Below are 22,136 nucleotides of genomic sequence, written 5' to 3'. Positions count from 1 at the left end.
TGGCACTGAGTCACCAAGCTCAACAGCGGGCACCGAGCCATCTAGCAGAACCGCAGCAACGGGTCACCAAGCTCGACAGCGGGCACCGAGTCATCTGGCAGGACAGTGGGCACTGAGTCATCTGGCAGGACAGCGGGCACCGAGTCACCACGCTCGACAGGGGGCACCGAGTCATCTGGCACGACCGCGGGCACCGAGTCACTAAGCTCGACAGCGGGCACCGAGTCATCTGGCAGGACAGCGGGCACCGAGTCATCTGGCTGGATCGGGTCATCAGGCTGGATCACAAACACTGGGTCATCAGGCTGGATCGGGCCATCAGGCTGGGTAGCGGGCACCAGGTCATCAAGCTGGATAGGATCATCAGGATGGGTAGCGTACACCGGGTCATCAGGCATCAGGGCACCAGGCTGAACAACGGACGGCGGGTTCTCAGACGGCAGGTACTGGTACTGGTTGGAAAGAATTTTCGCTTCTTCTTGGGTTTAGTTACTGGGGCACTGCAAGTAAATGCCGGTCTGTAAATGGAGGGAGTAGCTGGAGACAGAGAAGAGCTGGAGGATGGAACAGAGGAGGGAACAGTTGCTACAGAGGACTTCTTTTACAGGGTTAAAGGCAGGATAGGTGCAACGAGTGGGAGCAGAGGACTGACATGTGGTTGATAGTAAGGTATATTGGGCTGTCACTGGGGGTGCTGTGGGGAATGGAGGGTATATTGGGCTGTCACTGGGGGTGCTGTGGGGAATGGAGGGTATATTGGGCTGTACTAAGCAAAATGGTAGTGTGACAAGAACACCCCTACCTGGAAAAAGAAGGTTACTAGGTGATCCACGCGGAGTAATATGAATACAAAAATATTCCAAACAATACTTTATTTGATCACATAGATCATAAGGAGGTTAAACATGAGCATGGTGTACATATGAAAAAAATATAAAATCATGTTAAAAAGCACTAGGCGTCTTCAGTTTCGGGTCATCTTAGCAAATAGAGTACCATAAGGCAGAGTTATATAATGGTGATGTAGTTATCCTGGGTTTCCATGGGTTTTCGTCTTGTATTCAAGTGAACCATGTATTCAGCAAATGTGTTCCCAATATATGTCAGGTATCTCCTGGTATGAAAAAGCTGGAACACAGAAATACATAGTATATATATAGAGAAGTATGAAAACCAAGAAACCAAAACACATCCAAAGTTCATCAGGCCTCCCTCTACAGTAGTCAATGGATACTACTATTACCTTCTCAATAGTGAGATTAGCAGGCCAGCTTCTCAAATGTAGGGACTTCCTGGATAGCCACCCCAAGTGAAACAAAGTCCACAGTACCAAATGATTCTGAGGATATATATAGAAAAATAGTGATACATATGAAAATCATGGGCATCAGATCACCCTGAAAACAAGACACACATAGAGTGGGTATATTACCATAAATGAAGATCAAGAAGACTTCTGTCGACTTGAAATAGGATCAGGTCCTTGATGCTTTTCCAAGATGCATGTGGGGGTGGGGAGCCAGGTAGTCACAGTATATAGATTCCAAACACATAAACTGTGTATATAGCATATAACAGGCTATGCAGGCCTGGATTTTAATACCCAATAAAGGGTTTCCAAAAATTACTCAAAATGAGAAGGTTATTGTTCCATATACTATGTATATAGCATATAGCAGGCTATACAGGTCTGAATTTTTATACCCAAGAGGGTTTCCAAAAATTACTCAAAATGAGAAGGTTATTGCGGTTTCATGAGGATATGGCTAAGTCACAGCACAACGCCTAGATAGGATAGCATATATATATATATATGTAGATCGTCCTCAAAAGAGGATTTATAAAAAATTCCCCGAATATATAGGGTAAATTAGGCCCATATAACATGCCCTTTTAACACCATAAGTGCTCTATAGATCTCAACAGCTGTAAGCTGAATTAACTTGCCACCGGTGGAAGATAAATTTCCCTGAAAGATTGCCGTTTGCAAACCGCTGCAATAGTAGCCTTATGGTAGTTTTCAGAGGGTCAAGGGCCTTCCTAGCAGGGAGCTGTGACACCGCCGTTCCTTCCCGCCTTGTGGGCGCCGCACCCAGTGAAGACGCCGAGCGTAGTGACGTCAATACGTTGACGCGTTTCGTCCGCCAATCACCGCAGACTTCGTCAGAACTGGGAGGGGACTTCAGTACTTCGCCTTATATGGTGCTCTAATTGCATACCAATTCACTGTCACTGGGGGTGCTGTGGGGAATGGAGGGTATATTGGGCTGTCACTGGGGGTGCTGTCGGGAGTGCAGGAGTAGAGCTTTGAGCGGAGGAATGATGAGAAGCAGGACTGGTTTGTTGTAAGCTGACTGAGGCTGGGGGTAACAAGTCTGACCAGGACTGCAGTATGGGTTGAACAAAACTCAGCTTAAACAAAGCCTGTCTGACCAAAGACTGCACTGCGTTTATACACTCCACTAGCACATATGGTGAACATGCTGAATAACGCTCCCAGAAGCACTCCAGATCATCCTCCGACAACCATACCAGTGATTCTATTTGATCCACACTGAATGGTGGAAGAAAGTCATTCCTGCTTTCAGGGGTACCAGATGAAGCCAACTCTACACAAGCCTGAATCAATGGTTGCACCTCAGAGAGCTCTGTGCCCTGATCTACTAGGCATTGAGCGATCCTTATGCATTCTAGCAGTTCATCCCGGGGATACTCCTGCAGAGTATCATAGGCATAATCTCTGTCATCTAACACTAGCAGAGACAAGTATATAACCTCATCAAGATCCATCCTTCCCAACAAAAAGCCAAGATGGCTTCCCTGTGCAGCCACTTCTGGTCAGGAATGGCCTTGGTGTAATGTCAGGGCTCCAGGTATGACCAGAGGTGTGTGACTGACGCAGGGAAACGCAGAGTAAATAAGACAATTTATTAAGACTAAAAAACACAAACGCAGTGCAAGGTAAACATAACACAGTGCAAACAACCCACACCCAACAGATAACCATATATACAAATCAACGTAGTCAGGCAGGCCGGGTCGGTAGCAAACAGGCAAACAAGGTACCAGGAGTGAGCGGGAGAGTGGTCAGGACTAGCCGAGCTCAGCACAGGTGGAGTTCGTTCAGAGTCAGGATCAAAACAGAGTCAGGATCAGGCAGGAAGCAGACAGGATGCAGGTACAGGGGCTCATGGGAAACATACACCAAGGCACTGACTGCAGGTCTGGCCATTCCTTAACCACTTGACCTCCAGAGGATTTACCCCCCTTAATGACCACGCCTCTTTTTGCTTCTCGGCGCTGCACTAATTCAACTGATAATTGCGCGGTCATGCAATGCTGCACCTAAACGAAATTTACATCCTTTTTTTCACACAAATAGAGCTTTCTTTCAGTGGTATTTGATCACCTGTGTGCTTTTTATTTTTGGCGCTATAACCAGAAAACTTTTTGAAGAAAAAAAATTTTTTTGAAAAAAACTATTTTCTCATTTTGGTCATAAAAAATATCTAAAAAAACTAAAATTTTGTCATAAATTTAGGCCAAAATGTATTCTGCTCCATGTTTTTGGTTAAAAAAATCCCAATTAGTGTATATTGATTGCTTTGTGTGACAGTTATAGAGATACAAACTATGGGAGAGATCATGGGGTGTACACAGCTTTTACTTTCTGACTGCCCATCACATTTCTAGGGGGCTAAGATACCAGGACACTGCAAACACCCCCAAATACCAGGACAGTACAAACATCCCCAAATGACCCCTTTTCGGAAATTAGACACCCTAAGCTATCTGCTGAGAGGCATATTGAGTCCATGGAAGATTTATTTTTTTTCCACAAGTTTCTGGAAAATGACAAAAACTTTTTTTTTTTACACAACGTTGTCATTTAAATGATTTATTTCTCGCACAAGCCATGGGTATATGTGGAATTACACCCCAAAATACATTCTGCTACTTCTCCTGAGTATGGGGATACCACATATGTGAGACATTTTGGGAGCCTAGCCACATACAAGAGCCTGAAATCCAATGACCACTTTGAAAGCCTGAAGGTGCGTAACTTCCTCATTACACTTCCTCACTACCTATCACAGTTTCGAAGGCCCTGAAATGCCAGGATAGCACCCCCCCCCCAAATGACCCCTTTCTGGAAAGTAGACACCCCAAGAAATGTAAAAAGAGGCATGGAGAGTATTTTGCAGATCTCATTTTTTTCTCACAAGGTTTTGAAATATAAAAAAAATAGAAAAAATATGTTTTTGTTTTTTTTCTTCATTTTCCAAAAACTTGTGGCAACAAATGAGATCTGCAAAATACTTACTGTGCTTTTTATCAAATTCCTTGGGGCGTCTACTTTCCAAAAAGGGGTCATTTGGGGGGGGGGGGGGTGCTATCCTGGCATTTCAGGGCCTCCTAAACTGTGATAGGTAGTCAGGAAGTGTAATGAGGTAATAAAGCCCTTTAAAAGCCTGAAGGTGCTTATTGGATTTTGGGGTCCTGTACTTGGCTAGACTGCCAAAACGTCTCACATGTGGTACCCCCGTACTCGGGAGAAGTAGAAGAATGTATTTTGGGGAGTAATTCCACATATACCCATATATATCTCAAGCTCAACCTCTCCAAAACCGAGCTCCTCATCTTTCCCCCTGCCAACACCCCCCCCCCATCCGATCCATCATCACCAACAACTCCACTATCACTCCCGCCCCGCAAGCCAAAGTCCTTGGCGTCATTCTTGACGCGAACCTCTCCCTCCAATCGCATGTCAAATCACTCACAAACACATGCAGGCTCCATCTTCGCAACATTGCCAAGATACGCTCCTTCCTCACCCCAGACACCACCAAACTTCTAGTACACTCCCTCATCATCTCACGCCTTGACTACTGCAACTCCCTCCTCACTGGCCTACCCAAGTGCAGGCTCTCCCCGCTCCAGACCATCCTGAACTCAGCTGCCAGACTCATCCACCTCACCACCCGCTCCACCTCTGCCACCCCCCTCTGCCTCTCCCTCCACTGGCTCCACCCCCCTCTGCCTCTCCCTCCACTGGCTCCATCCCCCTCTGCCTCTCCCTCCACTGGCTCCCGATTGCCCAACGCATCAAATTTAAACTCCTAACCCTGACCTACAAAGCCGTTCATAACACTGCCCCTGACTACCTCACCAACCTGATCACCAAGTACCACCCTACCCGTACCCTTCGCTCCTCACAGGGCCTCCTTCTATCCTGCTCCCTGGTCTCCTCCTCCCATGCACGACTGCAGGACTTCTCCAGGTCCTCCCCCATCCTCTGGAACTCACTGCCCCAATCCATCAGACTGTCGCCTTCCCTATTCACATTCAGGCGCTCCCTCAAAACCCATCTCTTCAGGGAAGCCTACCCCACCCTCACCTAACGGCCATCCTCCCTCATTCCTCCCACCCCTCATTCCCCTCAGCCACTTCCTACTGTACCATTACCCCCTCCCTCCTAGATTGTAAGCTCGAAAGAGTAGGGCCCTCTTACCCCTCGTACGTTGTTTGTTATTGTTGTATTGTGCCATGTATTGTCCCCCCTATTGTACAGCGCTGAGCAAACCCTTTGGCGCTTTATAAACTCCATGTAATAATAATAATAATACCCATGGCTTGTGCGAGAAATGTATCATTTAAGTGACAATTTTGTGTAAAAAAAATATATATATATTTATTTTTGTCATTTTCCAAAAACTTATAAAAAAATGAATTCTTCTATTGATTCAACATTCCTCTCAGCAAATAGTTTGGGGTGACTACTTTCCAAAAAGGGGTCATTTTGGGGTGTGGGGGTGTTTTATGCCCAGCATTAGACGTTTATGCCACACATCACTCACTCTTCTAACCACCTGAAGACCAAGCCTTGTCTGACACTTTTCGTTCACATGAAAACAATCAGTATTTTTTGCTAGGAAATTAATTTAAAGCCCCAATAAAATGAATAAAATGGTGGGAGCTGCAATTTTTTATGGCACATAGTACTCGCGCAGCGATTTTTCAAAAGCAATTTTTTAAAAGAAAATACACTTTTTTTTACTTTTAATGCACAAAAACACAATATATTGGCCAATTGACTGGTAAAATATAAAAGATAATGGTATGCCGAGTAAATAGATACCAAACATGACATGCTTTAAAACTGCGCATGCCCCGTGCAATGGCGACAAACTGCAAACCATTTTAATATCCATAGGCAGCGCTTTAAAAGCTTTTAAAAGCCACCACGTTAGATTTACAGAGGTCTAGTGTTAGAATTACTGCCCTTCATCTGACGTTCACGGCAATACCTCACATACATGGTGCAACCGCTGTTTCCATACTGGCACAGGGTCAAGGCTTGTACACACAGGTGTGCGCACATGGGAGGGGCAATTTTTTTTTTTTTTTTTTTAGTTATTTTGATTTTTTTTTTTATTATTTTTACATTGTACCTTTCATTTTTTTGTTTTTTTTATCACTTTTAATGCTATAACAGGGAATGCAAATATCCCCGATAACCTCAATGGGCCTTGTCATAGATTCTATTCTGAGAAATCTGGGGTCTATCAGACTCTGGATCTCTCCTCTGCCCTTACATTATCTCATCTCACCAACATCGCTGATCAGATGCTTTCCCAGTTTACAAATGGTGCTGCTTATATCCTGCGAAACTGAAGTGATGAAATGCTCGTAGCTTCCGATTTCTTAGGCTATAGAGATGATTGGCACCATTCTGGTCTCCAATGAGCTCTATGGTCAGCTGGCAGAAACACCGGCTGCATTCTCAGGTTCCCCCGATGGCACGGGTCTGCCCGAGAAGGCCGTAGAAGGCAGTGGGGGAGGGGTGGACATAATCTCCCGCTGCTGGTAAAAGCAATCCTGCAGCTAATTATCTACTAGGATTGCTTTTACATGAAAGCCGATCACCGGCTGAAAAAAACTACACCAGGATGATGCCTGCAGATGTAGGCATCATCCTGGTATAACCATTCAAATCCAGTGATGTACCAGTACGTTGCTGGTCCTTGTTGGGTATATATGATATATTCTTTTGTTTTTGTACGCAGCCTGTGGACTGAATGAAAAAATGAGAAGAAATCTCTGCCAGAAAAAGTGTGTGGTATGCCCACCATTAGAATATACCGCCCTGCATCCACCCACTTCTAATGGTGGGCACACATTAGGTCGCACGGTGCCACATGCGCCAGTTGCAGGATTGTACAAATGTCTAAATAGTGGCACGCTTGAATAAAAATTGTCCACGTATAAGTGGTACCCCATATGGAGAAATGATGACACCAAGTCCCAAACTATCATGCCACTGCTCCCAATGTAGTCTGGGCATCCGGGGGCTCCACGTGACTATCTTTTCCCTCGTAAATCTGAAACTTATAAGTATAGCCTGTTGTCCTCTCACAGGTCTTCTACATCTTGACCCCATATCTGGCACGCTTGCAGGGGAGAAATTGTTTGAATGCAAGGCGGCCAGAAAAAATAATAAGGGACTCATCAACGCAGATGTTTTGGTGGGGAGTATAGACATCTGCAAACTTTAGGGTAAGGTGATTTGCGAGGGGCTGAATTTTGTGGAGCCGATCAAAATCAGGGTCCCCCCGAGGATGACAGAGTGTATTGTCACTGAAATTCAGGGTCACCCGAGGATGACAGAGTGTATTGTCGCTGAAATTCAGGGTCACCCCGAGGATGGCAGAGTGTATTGTTGCTGAAATTCAGGGTTACCCCGAGGATGACAGAGTGTATTGTCGCTGAAATGCATAAAACACATTATACTCTCATATCTAGTCCTGGCCATGGCAGCAGAGAACACGGCATATGATGAATCGGGTCTGTGGACCAATACAACCGCAATTCATTTCTTTTAGTAATGCCCATGTTGAGGGTTAGGCCCAAAAAAAATTTAAATTTGAAAACCGTAATGAGTTTCCATGCGAATGGTCTGGCAAGGTTTGAATTTGGGTTGGCGGCGATAAATTGTTGTGCATATAGACTGCTTTGATCCACAATCAACGCATACAGATATTCCGTGAAAAACAGCTCCAAAAATCAAGGAGGTTTGTGAAAGACCAGGATGTACTAGACCGCTGGTACTCGCCAGTTCACCAAAAGGTAGCGCGGCACTAGTACTGGCACTCTGCTGCATATGAGAGTCATCAAAATTTACCGACAAGTGCTAACAGAGATCAGGCCTGATTCTGCCAACACTGCGGTTTTGTGTGCAATGTATCAGGTGACAGTGACCTACTGACACTGCACTTCCTGGGGGAGAAGGGGGGGTAAGCGTAGGGGCTTAACGCAGGTGTTGGAAGGTGCCGGGGCTGATCCCGCTAACGCTGCGTTTTTGCGAACGCTATACTAATGTGAACGCTGGTATAGTGCTGACCTGATCAAAGATATTGACCCGTTCAGACACTATACTAGCAATGGAGGTTTATTGTACATGGGCGTGCTCCTGGCAATCAAGGGGTTAAATGTGATGACTGGTGTACTGTCGGGCAATATGACGCTATCTGGGAGGGGTGTGAAAACCACGGGAGCGCGAATTACATATATATATATATGTGATTTTGCGTACCCATGCCGCCCTGTAGCAGTATTTCTGCTGTAGGGTGGTAAGGAAGCGGTTACAGAAGAGGTTTGTGTTATGGCGCTGCGTTACTTTAACTGACAATTGCGCGGTCATGCAACACTGCACCCAAATTAAATTTACATCCTTTTTTTTCCACAAATTGAGCTTTCTTTCAGTGGTATTTGATCGCCTGTGCGTTTTTAATTTTTTGCGCTATAAAAAAAAAGGCTGACAATTTTGAGACAAAAAAACAATATTTTGGACTTTTTGCTATAAAACATGTCCAGTAAAAAAAATTAAAAAATCAAATTTTGGCACAAATTTCATCCAAAATGCATTCTGCGACGTGTTTCTGCTAAAAAAAAATCCCAATACGTGTAAATTAATTGGTTTACATGAAAGTTATAGCGTTTACAAATGGCGGGAAAGATACTGGGATTTTTAATTTTATTTATACTAATAATGGTGGCGATCAGCGACATATTGCGGCGATCAGCGACTTATGGCGGGACTGCGGGACTGTGGCGGACATTTTGACACTGGGGGGGAACTGACTTGGGGTCACTGACATCCCCAGTGACACCAATACAGTGATCAGTGAAAAAAAAAAACACTGAAACTGTACTAATGGCAATGGGGAGGAAGGGGTTAACATTTTTAGTGTTCACTGTGTGAGGGGAGTGTTTAACTAGGGGGAGGGGGTGTGTGCTGGAGGGGGGGGAGAGCTGATCCAGGCAGAGAAACCCTCTGCAGCTTGTCATGAGCTGAGCAACTGACAGATAACAAGGCTGTGTGTAAACAATGCAGCCGTGTTATCTGTCAGTAATCACAGCTCATCCCGGCCAAAAAGCCGGTAATCACTGGCCGTGACCCGGCGGCTGGGACCCGCTGATGACACCCGCGGGACAGGTAGGGCGTGCACGCGCCTCGCGTGCGCCCCCTACCTGTTTTGCAGAACCGCGTTTTAAAACGTGCTTTTGCCTGTGAGTGCCGCCCTGCCACCGTATATCTACAGTGGCTGGGCGGCAAGTGGTTAAGCTCCTTATGCAAGTTACAACAGCGGCTAAGCAGGTTATAGCGAAATCCTGGAAATCCCCCACTCTTAGTGTTGCTGCCGTCAAATCCAGAATAACACAAGCCATGATACATGCAAAGGTGGAAGCCACAATTCTTGACATGATCCCTAAATTTTTGCACATATGGAGTCCCTGGGTAGAGCGCTTCCTCCCGCCTAACTTTGATGAATCACTCCTTCTCCCTTGATTTCTATATTGTGCACCCAGAATTCTGTCAATAGTCCTCCGTGGGCAACTCATGGAGTCTGCTGTAAACTAGCTGATTGTTTATGGAAGTCATCGCTATTGTTTTTTTTGTCCCATACCCTCCCTTCCTCCCCCATTTGATCCCCCTCCAAACTTCCCCCTACTTCTTAAATGCACTTAAGAGATGTTACTTGGATTGGCTGGGACCACAATGTCATCTATTGCCGACTCTTATGTTCTTGCTTTTGCTTGCATTGTATAGACATCTGTAATGTGATCCTCATTCATTTTTCTTCAATGTCCTATGTATATATACAATGTCTCCTTGATTGTGTTGTTAAAGTTTTCTCTTTTGTTAATAAAAATGTTTGAACAAGATTTTAAGTGTGGGAGCCCTGCTCCTCCTTTAGATTCAGGGCGTAGTAATAGATTTGTAGTACATCTAGGTTTTTTCGCATTCCAGAGAAATTTAGTAAATATAGCCTGTAATTTGCTAAAAAAGGTGTCAGGGATGGGAATGGGGAGTGTGCGGCATATATAAAGGGTCTTGGGCAGTATGTTCATCTTCAGAGTCGCCACTCTTCCCAATTTTGAGAGGGTTGATGTACGAAGATTACTAAGTTCTTGAGGGATGGATTCCAGTAATATTTTATGGTTTGAGGCGTAAAGTTGATCTGTTGTGGTAGTAAGTTTAATTCCTAAGTATGGGATACTGTAATGTTCCCAAGAAAAGGGGAATTGTTTGGTTAATATTTCTTTGCTGCCTGCTTCCTCTGCTGCTGCCTGATTCCTCTGCTGTTGCCTGCTTCCTCTGCTGTTGCCTGCTTCCTCTGCTGCTTCCTGCTTCCTCTGCTGTTGCCTGCTTCCTCTACTGCTGCCTGATTCCTCTGCTGTTGCCTGCTTCCTCTGATGTTGCCTGCTTCCTCTGCTGCTTCCTGCTTCCTCTGATGTTGCCTGCTTCCTCTGCTGTTGCCTGCTTCATCTGTTGCTGCCTGCTTCCTCTGCTGCTGCCTGCTTCCTCTGCTGTTGCCTGCTTCCTCTACTGCTGCCTGATTCCTCTGCTGTTGCCTGCTTCCTCTGATGTTGCCTGCTTCCTCTGCTGCTGCCTGCTTCCTCTGATGTTGCCTGCTTCCTCTGCTGTTGCCTGCTTCATCTGTTGCTGCCTGCTTCCTCTGCTGCTGCCTGCTTCCTCTGCTGCTGCCTTCTTTCTCTGATGTTGCCTGCTTCCTCTGATGTTGCCTGCTTCCTCTACTGCTGCCTGCTTCCTCTGCTGCTGCCTGCTTCCTCTGATGTTGCCTGCTTCCTCTACTACTGCCTGCTTCCTCTGCTGCTGCCTGCTTCCTCTGCTGCTTCCTCTGCTGCTGCCTTCTTCCTCTGCTGTTGCCTGCTTCCTCTGCTGCTGCCTGCTTCCTCTTCTGTTGCCTGCTTCCTCTGCTGTTGCCTGCTTCCTCTGCTGCTGCCTTCTTCCTCTGCTGTTGCCTTCTTCCTCTGCTGTTGCCTGCTTCCTCTGCTGCTGCCTGCTTCCTGCTTCCTCTGCTACTGCCCGCTTCCTCTGATGTTGCCTGCTTCCTCTGCTGTTGCCTGATTCCTCTACTGCTGCCTGCTTCCTGCTTCCTCTGCTACTGCCTGCTTCCTCTGCTGTTGCCTGCTTCCTCTGCTGCTGCCCGCTTCCTCTACTGCTGCTGCCTGCTTCCTCTACTGCTGCTGCCTGCTTCCTCTGCTGTTGCCTGCTTCCTCTGCTTTTGCCCGCTTCCTCTACTGCTGCTGCCTGCTTCCTCTGCTTATGCCCGCTTCCTCTACTGCTGTTGCCTGCTTCCTCTACTGCTGTTACCTGCTTCCTCTGCTGTTGCCTGCTTCCTCTGCTGTTGCCTGCTTCCTCTGCTGTTGCCTGCTTCTTCTGCTGTTGCCTGCTTCCTCTGCTACTGCCTGCTTCCTCTGCTGTTGCCCGCTTCCTCTGCTGCTGCCTGCTTCCTCAGCTGCTGCCTGCTTCCTCTGCTGCTGCCCGCTTCCTCTACTGCTGCTGCCTGCTTCCTCTGCTGTTGCCTGCTTCCTCTGCTTTTGCCCGCTTCCTCTACTGCTGCTGCCTGCTTCCTCTGCTTATGCCCGCTTCCTCTACTGCTGTTGCCTGCTTCCTCTGCTGTTGCCTGCTTCCTCTGCTGTTGCCTGCTTCCTCTGCTGTTGCCTGCTTCTTCTGCTGTTGCCTGCTTCCTCTGCTACTGCCTGCTTCCTCTGCTGTTGCCTGCTTCCTCTGCTGTTGCCTGCTTCTTCTGCTGTTGCCTGCTTCCTCTGCTACTGCCTGCTTCCTCTGCTGTTGCCCGCTTCCTCTGCTGCTGCCTGCTTCCTCAGCTGCTGCCTGCTTCCTCTGCTGCTGCCCGCTTCCTATACTGCTGCTGCCTGCTTCATCTGCTGCTGCCTGCTTCCTCTGCTGCTGCCTGCTTCCTCTGCTCTTGCCTGCTTCCTCTGCTGCTGCCTGCTTCCTCTGCTGCTGGCACTGTTCAATGTACTCTGATGCTCTGGTGGGTCGGCAAGCCCAGCTCATAATCAGCGGGTTGCCCACACCGGGCATTAGACATGAGCACACAGGAAATGTTCATTTCAGACGCATTTGTCTGGTTATTCTCCTTATGTTGAACAGGTTTGTTTTTGGAATTCGTTTTGTATCTTCGGCCGTCGTTTTGTATATTCGTTGGTCTGGGTGGATTCAAAAACTATATTGAAACTATTTGAATGTGTTTGATAACATAACCATTGATTCGGATGGTGAAGACTAGCTGGTAGTATCTCCATGTGATGGGATGACGCCGTCTTCCGAAGAACACCAATAAAATTCAGAAACTATCTCTTCTGTGAGGACATTGTTTATATTTAATATAAAAGCTAATGGCCAGGGGGGTTATGGGAAAGCCTATGACAAGGAGATGGGCACAATATGGCCGAGGTAAAGGGCTGCCATCAGGTGGGTTGTTCTATCCTAGAAGAAGTGGGGGTTCTACTTGCACCTTTAATACCAATAATCAGCCAATCAGAAGCCCCCTTACACGCTAATCTTCAGATCTCTTGTATTTCTTCAGATAAACCCATTTTCTCTGGGTAACTTAGTGTTCAAATGTTCAAATGATCATTTAAAAGAATAAATATTCCTGACACAATGTTTCCACAGACTATTAAATATTCTTTATTTTCCTCAGATAGGGAGATTAATGTCAGGAATCCTCCCATGTGCTGTATGTGCTCCTCTGTGTAAGGATTCCTATGTCTACGAGTCTCAGCCCCTCCCTGTAGGATCGTACACAACGGGTCACACTGGTTACTTTCACTTTCGTTTCTCTCTTCCGCTCTCAGCGATGGCGTCTTCTGATCTGAGGAAGGAGCTGGAATGTTCCGTCTGTCTGAACATTTATACAGATCCTGTAACCCTGAGATGTGGACACAACTTCTGCCGGGACTGTATTGGCCGTGTGTTGGATACACAGGAGGGGTCTGGAGGTTATTCCTGTCCTGAATGCAGAGAAGAGTTCCAGGAACGTCCTGCACTGAGGAGGAACATAACACTACGTAACATAGTGGAGAACTTCCAGTCTACCCATCCAGAGCAGGAGGAGTCCGGGGTCTTCTGTACTTACTGTATTCACACTCCTGTACTGGCTGTGAAATCCTGTCTGATGTGTGAAGCTTCTCTGTGTGACAACCACCTGAGAGTCCACAGCAAGTCACCAGAACACGTCCTATGTGACCCCACCACTTCCCTGAAGGACAGGAAATGCTCCATCCATAAGAAGATCCTGGAGTATTACTGCACCGAGGACTCCACCTGTATCTGTGTGTCCTGCAGTTTGGTCGGAGAACATCGGGGACACCAGGTGGAGACTCTGGAGGAGGCCTCTGAGATGAAGAAGAAGAAACTGAGGAATGTTCTGCAGAAACTGATGACAGAGAGAGAGGAGACAGAGAAAAGAGTCCAGAGTCTGCAGGAACGCAGGAGGAAAGTACAAGGAAAAGCAGATGATGAAACCAAGAGAGTCACTGCCCTGCTCAGAGACCTCAGGAGACGTCTGGAAGACCTGGAGAAGAGAGTCCTGAGGGACATCTCCGGGTGGGCAGAGCGGGTCTCCAGTCCCATGTTGGATTATATTCAGGATCTGGAAATAAAGAAGGAGGAGCTGTCCAGGAAGATGAGGGACATTGAGGAGCTGTGTAAAATGACGGATCCATTGACTGTCCTACAGGAATCAAACACAGGTGACTTGTGTGATACTGAGGATGGAGATGATGAGGACAGAGAGAGACATGAGAACCTCCTCCATGATGGAGGGGATGGGGATGTGGGGGGGATCTCACACACATTACACACGGGTTTATCTGATATCATGTCTGGGGTCAATGTACAGAAATGTACAGGCACACATGTCTCTCCACATTCTACTACAAAGGGCAAAGGTCCCATCAATGGTCCACCATCCAGGCCAGACCCCCAACCCTCCCCCACTGGAGGACCAAATATTGGGGCTGTACAGCAAACATGGGGGGTGTCGGGGGTTACAGACATATTACTGGATGTGAGGACAGCTGGTGATCATCTACATATATCAGATGACAAGAAAACTGCATCCTCATCATCACATCAGAATCGGCCAGAAACACCAGAGAGGTTCCAGGATTATCAGGTGATGAGCAGTCAGAGCTTCTCCTCCGGGAGACATTACTGGGACGTGGATGTCAGGGGGGCAGAGAACTGGAGAGTCGGGATGTGTTACCCCAATATAGACAGGAGAGGAGGTCAGTCAGTGATTGGATATAATAAGAAGTCCTGGGGGTTGGAGAGGCAGAGGGTGGAGAGGTGGTGGTTGGAGGAGTTGGAGGGGTTATTGTGGAGTGATCAGTACTCAGTGATACATGACAGTAATAGGACCCAATTACCCGGCGGTGTCTCCAGTACCAGAGTCAGGATAGATCTGGATTATGAGGCCGGGCGGATCTCCTTCTATGATCTGTGTGACCCGATCCGACACCTCCACACCTTCACCACCACCTTCACTCAGCCCCTCCATGCTGGGGTATATGTATGGGATGGTTGTATAAAGATATGTGGGAGGAGCCAGAAGTGAGAGATACACCCAGAGACATCACAAGGGGGATGATCTGATTGGTGATTGGTGCAATACTCAGCCAATAGGAGGAAGGGCAGGAAACAGGAGTGATTTGTGGAGAAAGCTGCAGGTTCCGGGGCCGTCATCTTCATCCTAAACCTCACTTCACTCCCTAGTGTGTCACTGACCAGGAACAAGCATGCAGGAGGTCCGAGTGTTCCGCCTTCACTGGCTGCATGCTTGTTACTGTTTTTGTTGACAGTGACAGTAAAATGACATTTGAAAAATGAGTATTTTGGCAGTTTAAAAATGACAGTTGTTTTTGACAGTGACAATAAAATGACAGTTGAAAATGAGAAGGTTTTTTAGCAGTTGAAAAATTAGGGTTTTTTTGACAGTTTAAAAACGACATTTATTTTTCTGTTAACAGTGACATAAAAAAAAGTTAATTTTTGACAATGGAAAAAATGACAGTTAAAAAATGCAGTTATTTTTTCAATTGAAAAATTAGTTATTTTTAACAGTTGAAAAAAATAAATTTTCATAAATTATTTTGACAGTGTAAAAAAAAATAGTTAATTTTTGATAGTGGCAACAAATGACAGTTGAAAAATGAGGGTTTTTATGACAATTAAGAGATGACAGGGTTTATTTGCAGTTTAAAAATGACATTCATTTTTATTAAGTTGAAAAATGACAGTTGATTTATGACAGTGGTAAAAAAAAAAGATTTTTTAAAAATGAGGGGGTTTTAACAGTTTAAAAATACCATTTTTTTGTCAGTTGAAAAATGACAGTTATTTTTTAAAGTGGTAACAAATGACAATTATTTTTGACAGTTGAAAAATGTATTTTTTTTTTGTCATTTAAAAAATGACAGTCATTTTTCAGCGGTCAAAAAACACAAAATTTTTCAATTGTCATTTTTTCCACTGTAAAAAAATTAACTGTCATTTTTCAACGGTCAAAAATAACTGTCATTTTTCAGCTGTCATTTTATTGCCACTGACAAAAAAGTCTGTCATTTCTTTCCACTATAAAGATAAAACGGTCATTTTTCAACTGTCAAAAAAACTTTAAGACAAAAAATAGCTGTCATTTATAACTGTCAAATATAACTGTCATTGCATTAAATCAACCGTTCACCACAAAGGAAATACTAGATGTCATGAAGGCCCTCCCACATAATACATCGCCTGGACCAGACGGATACTCCTCTGAATATTATAAGTTGTTCTCTAACTTACTATCTCCCCACCTAGAGAGGGTTTATAATGCAGCCATGTCCTCTGCCTCCTTCCCACCTGAAATGTTGGCTGCCACCATAGTGACGCTTCCTAAACCAGGGAAAGAGACGGTTTCTCCTCAAAATTTCAGACCCATTTCTTCGCTCAATGTGGACTTAATTAATTAATGGCCAATAGACTAGTTCTCCTTCTGCCTGTCCTTATTAAGCCAGACGTGGTGGGTGTCACCCCGGGACGCCCAGCCCCTGATGCAGCCAGGCACGTGTTAAACCGTATGCACTGGGTTGAGATATCGGGTGAACCCTCTCTATTCCTTACACTAGACCAATGTTTCTCAACTCCAGTCCTCATGGACCCCCAACAGGTCATGTTTTCAGGATTTCCCTCAGATGAAACAGCTGTGGTAATTACTAAGGCAGTGAAACTGATCAAATCACCTGTGCAAAATAATGGAAATCCTGAAAACATGACCTGTTGGGGGTCCATGAGGACTGGAGTTGAGAAACACTGCACTAGACGCGGAGAAAGCCTTTGGCCGGGTCCATTGGGGGTATTTGTCACAAGTGTTACATGAATTTGGCCTTACTGGAGCAATACATGATGCTATTTCCTCGTATATACCCAACCTTCCGCTTTTGTTTTTACAGAGGGCCTTTTCTCAAAGAGCTTTCCCATTACGAATGGAACGAGGCCAGGGTTGCCCACTGTCCCCCTTCATTTTTGCGTTGCTTATGAAAGCGTTAGCAGAAAAACTTCGCTCACTCCATCATATTTCAGGAATTCAGGTTCTGTATAAAATGCACACTATAACGAATTGCAGACGATGTCATTTTGACATTAACGAACCCGGCGATTTCCTTGGCCAAAGCCTATAAAATACTACGATCTTTTCAATGAGGTGTCTTTCTACAAAATGAATGAAACTACATCGAGTATTTTAGGCATTAACATGGATTCTGAACTACAAGCCTGGCTACAATCACAATTCTCTTTCCCTTGGAACAAAGGTTCGTTACAATACTTGGGTGTCTCTCTGACATCTCCTAGTAAAAATCTCTTCATAAAGAATTTCAGCCACCTTGCTGAAATAGTGGGCCGAGACCTGGAGACACCGAAGAGGCATTACCTATCATGGTCGGGCAGATTGGCGGCTGTCACGATGCTTATACGTCCAAAAATGTTGTATTATTTCAGAACATCGCCCATCTGTATTCACATAAAATGTTATCAAACCTACAAACTAAGATTTCCAACTTTATTTGGTTAAACAAACAATCTAGATGTTCATTTGCCGTTCTGATGAAATATAAAAAAGTGGGCGGTATGGGCATGCCACCCTTAAAAGACTCTCACAAGGCGTCTATTCTAGACCAGATACAAGCCTGGATATCTCCTCTAAAGCTGCAACTTTGGTGTCAAGTTGAACAGGCGTATATCCCATTCGGGGACTTATATTCCCTACTGTTGATGCCCAAAAAGTGTCAAATTGCATTGGCCCAAGCACATCCCACTATAATGGCGGCTTGTGTCTCATGGAACAGCCTACTAGGGGAGGGACATAATGCTCCTAACTTCATAAAGGTGCCCATCCCGCTACATTCTCTTGAGCTCCTCCTTAACGAGGTTTCTTTTGCACACTGGGAGGCTAAGGGGATCCACAAAATTTCAGACCTTTTCTGCCTAGAGAAAGTCATTCCATTTGAGGAACTAATCACAAAATTTCACATTTCCCAACATGACTTTCTGTTATATGCCAAGGTGGTAGTGTGTCTGAAATACCATAAAATAACAGATCCAATTATCCCAACACAGGCATGGCCATTCTGGAACCCCTCCCCACCGCAGACGGGAGGTATATACCTCTTCTATTACACACTCTAAATTGGTTTTTACTAAATCTACCCCTCTGGTCAAATGGGAAAGGGAACTAAACCTATCTATCACAGAAGCTCAGTGGCTTAAAGCCGTTAGATGCCATTACTCTCTCCAGATGCTCGACCCACTGGGAATTGGTACAGAAAATCCATCTTGGATGGTATCTGACTCCTTACACCATAGCTACATATTCTAAGGGGGGCTCCAATCTCTGCTGGAGAGGGTGCAAGCACGTTGGGACATTGATCCACATGTTTTGGACCTGCCCTATTATTGTAGGGTATTGGTCCCAAGTAATTACACTAGTGAAACAAATAACTGGCGTCCTTAACCACTTCCCGACCGGCCGTTCTATATAAACGGCCAGACGGTGGCAGTGCAGGGTTGGGTGGCCATTTATAAACAGCCCCCCGCACCCTGCTTGTGTGCACTCCCTGGGAGCGGGCAGCACCGCGATCCGGTGCCCGCTGTGTCCTCCAGACACAGTGAAACACTGATTGTTGTACGGGACCTCTGTACGAGGTCCCGATCATGTGATCACTGATTGGCCAATCAGTGATCACATGCAACGTAGTAAGCAAGATGTCACTTGTGACATCATTGCTTACTACGTGTGAAATCTGTGAATGATCACAGAGGTCACATGGTACGGGGCTATTCACAACAGCCTTGTACCATGTGACAAGCTGTGACCAATCACAGCTCACTCAGTATTTCTCAATGGCTGCAAGAATGCAGACAGAGAGAAAGAGAAATGATTGCTCCTACATCTTACTGTATATGGGTGTAAAAGCAATCAGTGTTAAAAAAAAAAAAAAAATCTTCATCATCCCTCACAAGTAGTACAGTGTCACCATGGTGACCCCACACTGCTAGGGTGACAGTATGTATAAAATAAAAATAAAGAAATAATAATATAAAAATGTAAAAAAAAAGTTTAAAAATTATAATTTTTGGTTATGAACTAATTTGGATTTTTTTTTACTAAAAAGATTATGGAATAAATTTTGGCCGAGATTTATGATGAAATATTATTTATTTGCAAAATTTTATAAAAAAACCCCACTTTTTTCCAAAATTTTTTGACTTTTTCATTTAATAGCAAAAAAAATAAAAATCCCAGTGGTGAATAAATACCATCAAAATAAAGCTTTATCTGTCTCAAAAAAATGGTAAAAAATTTATTTGGGTACAGTGTTGCATGACCGCGCAATTGTCATTCAAAGTGTGACAGCGCTGAAAGCTGAAAATTGCCCTGGGCAGGAGGGGGTAAAAGTGCCCAGTCTGGAAGGGGGTAAAAGTGTCCAGACTGGAAGGGGGTAAAAGTGTCCGTTCAGGAGGGGGTAGAAGTGTCCGGATTGGAAGGAGGTAAAAGTGTCCGGATTGGAAGGAGGTAAAAGTGTCCGGACTGGAAGGGGGTAAAAGTGTCCGGTCTGGAAGGGGGGAAAGTGTCCGGACTGGAAGGGGGTAAAAGTGTCCGGACTGGAAGGGGGTAAAAGTGTCCGGACTGGAAGGGGGGGAAAGTGTCCGGACTGGAAGGAGGTAAAAGTGTCCGGACTGGAAGGGGGTAAAAGTGTCCGGTCTGGAAGGGGGGAAAGTGTCCGGACTGGAAGGGGGTAAAAGTGTCCGGACTGGAAGGGGGGGAAAGTGTCCGGACTGGAAGGGGGGGAAAGTGTCCGGACTGGAAGGGGGGGAAAGTGTCCAGACTGGAAGGGGGTAAAAGTGTCCGGACTGGAAGGGGGGGAAAGTGTCCGGTCTGGAAGGGGGGAAAGTGTCCGGACTGGAAGGAGGTAAAAGTGTCCGGACTGGAAGGGGGGAAAGTGTCCGGACTGGAAGGGGGTAAAAGTGTCCGGACTGGAAGGGGGGGAAAGTGTCCGGTCTGGAAGGGGGTAAAAGTGTCCAGACTGGAAGGGGGTAAAAGTGTCCGGTCTGGAAGGGGGTAAAAGTGCCCGGACTGGAAGGGGGTAAAGTGTTTGGTCTGGAAGGGGGTAAAAGTGTCCGGACTGGAAGGGGGGGAAAGTGCTCGGTCTGGAAGGGGGTAAAAGTGCCCGGACTGGAAGTGGTTAACAAAATGACAGTAGAACTGGCTCTCCTAAGTGAATATGGATAACTGCCCCTCACCCATGAAACCTATCACATTGAGTATTCTAGCTACAGCGCGCCTCATATTTGTTAGAAAATGGAAATCTGCAAATGTCCCTACCATAGCAGAAATGAAGCAACATTTAGATGTAATGTATGAAGATGAACAAAAATGGCTTCTAGAGATCATTCTGCTGATTATTTCCATAAACGTTGGCATTCTTGGAAGCAACTTAGGCCTTCAGTTGGTTAATCTGCTGGTCAGAAGGCGTAATTAGAAGCCATGCCGCCATTTTGCTGATTACTGATTTATAGTTAATGTGATATTAATTTCATTTTGTGTTGCCATAGAGTACGCAAGATTGATATTTGTATAAGCGATATCCTCTTTAACTCCGCTTGTCATTTGGATCCCTTTCTTTCTATATATATTACCTTTGCCATGTTGGGAAGTATCTTTTATGGAACTTTTCTACACCCGATATGCTGACTTTTTCTTGAAGGAAAACCAAATAAAGAATATGTGAAATAAAATGGTCAGCTTTGCAAAACTTCTCTACCTTCTCCAGACCATCCCTCTCTCGCTTCGTCATGGAGACATATAAAATATAACAAAGTTATATCTAAATATCTCTGGATAGGGCGCCGCCCCCGTATAGCATTGCATAGACTCTTTCTCCCAAGGAGCGAGGGGGGGGGGGGGGTCTGGTTTGCCTAATATCAGAGTATACAATCTCTCCTGTTTATTAAGAGTCTGCTTAGACTGGCTGTCCCGGTCCTCCAAATATTCCAATTTCCAGATGGAAACAGATATAGTATACCCATACAGCCTAGCAGCAATCTTACATTGTAACGTCAACTCTCTTCCATCTCACATAATACACAATGTTCTTATACCAGACACCCTTATAGCATGGAGAGAGGTCAGACACAAGCTAGGGGTATCCCCCTGAGTACCCCGTTACCTTCCAATTCATAATAATCCTTCATTTCCTCCTTCATAACATTATGCAGCATACGCAGCCTGGACTACCCATGAGTTTGTAGATGTTGTTGTCAGGGGTCGGTGTTTCTGCTGCGATGCGCCGGGTGGTGCATGCGCAGAACACCGATACATTCTAGCCAGTGAGCAGCGGGACCTGGGCGATCGCGATGGCGTGCTCGTGATCGCGGACACGCGCCTGGCACCAATGACAGCGCAGGGCGTGCTATTTAAACAGGACAGGAGGTATGTCAATTGCTATTTGGTCTTTACTTGTCCTGTTCCTGTATCTGATCCTGTGAAGCTTCCTGTTGCCGACCTCTGCTTTGATCTTGACCCTGTTGATTGTCTCCTGCTTGACCCCTGGCTTGTCCTGACCATTCCTCTGCCTGATCCTCTGTACCGCGCTGCCCGTTAGTTGCTGAACCCGGCTCGTGACCCTGACCATTCTCTGCCTGCTCCTCCGGTACCTCGCTGCCCACACGTTGCTGACCTGGCCTGCCTGACTACGCCTTACGTTATCCTGACGATCCATCCATCCCACAAGGATCTGTCCCTGTTACCAGGCCTGCCAGCCTCTTCACGTCAGATTCCATTTCCCGCACACCCCTGACTGTGCTCTCTACCACTGCCAGACGTACTCAGGGGTCGCGACCTGGTCTCAGTCTGCTCCAAGTCCATCCCCACCATCAGGGGCCCTGCTGAATAAGCAGATTGGGACTTAGACCCCACGCCCTGAGGAACCCCGTGCTGTGGGCTGCTAGAGACACCACCAGGCAGTGCTTGACAGTTGTGCAACTGTTTGATGCATCTTCTGGATCACTTATGCCATTTCATAATATTATGACGAAACTAAACCTGCCTTCTCATCACTTTATATACATTTTACAAGTCCTGAACTACGTGAAAAACCTCGTTTGTGATAAATCTGTCAGAGTTCACAACTCGTTGATCAATACCCTTATGCAACGATGAAAGCTCAAGATATCGGACATTTACACCCCATTATATCTA

The 22,136-nt window shown here is 45.8% G+C and overlaps 1 protein-coding gene and 1 long non-coding RNA gene across 2 annotated transcripts; one reads left to right on the top strand and one right to left on the bottom strand.

Annotated features, from left to right (window-relative positions):
- Positions 1-855: 855 nt before the first annotated feature.
- LOC149443182 (uncharacterized) lies at positions 856-1,427 on the bottom strand. Its single transcript, XR_016306691.1, has 2 exons — positions 1,244-1,427; positions 856-1,128 (listed from the first exon to the last, which is right to left on the bottom strand). It is a non-coding gene; the product is annotated as an uncharacterized LOC149443182 (long non-coding RNA).
- Positions 1,428-13,169: 11,742 nt separating this feature from the next.
- Positions 13,170-15,399, top strand: LOC149443181 (E3 ubiquitin/ISG15 ligase TRIM25-like). Its single transcript, XM_089655790.1, has one exon. It carries the CDS (start codon positions 13,194-13,196, stop codon positions 14,952-14,954), a length of 1,761 nt encoding a protein of 586 aa, XP_089511916.1. The 5' UTR covers positions 13,170-13,193; the 3' UTR covers positions 14,955-15,399.
- The last annotated feature ends 6,737 nt before the right edge of the window (positions 15,400-22,136 follow it).

Source organism: Staurois parvus, unplaced genomic scaffold (genome assembly GCF_062004578.1).
Source record: "Staurois parvus isolate SC_StPar_1 unplaced genomic scaffold, SC_StPar_1.0 ptg000873l, whole genome shotgun sequence".
Classification (NCBI taxonomy): Eukaryota; Metazoa; Chordata; class Amphibia; order Anura; family Ranidae; genus Staurois; species Staurois parvus.
The sequence above is the reverse complement of the archived record's forward strand: the minus strand, read 5'-3'. Positions and strand labels throughout refer to the sequence as shown.

Coding starts and splice junctions, on each gene's coding strand:
- LOC149443181 (XM_089655790.1), top strand. CDS start 13,194: ATGGCGTCTTCTGATCTGAGGAAGGAGCTGGAATGTTCCGTCTGTCTG.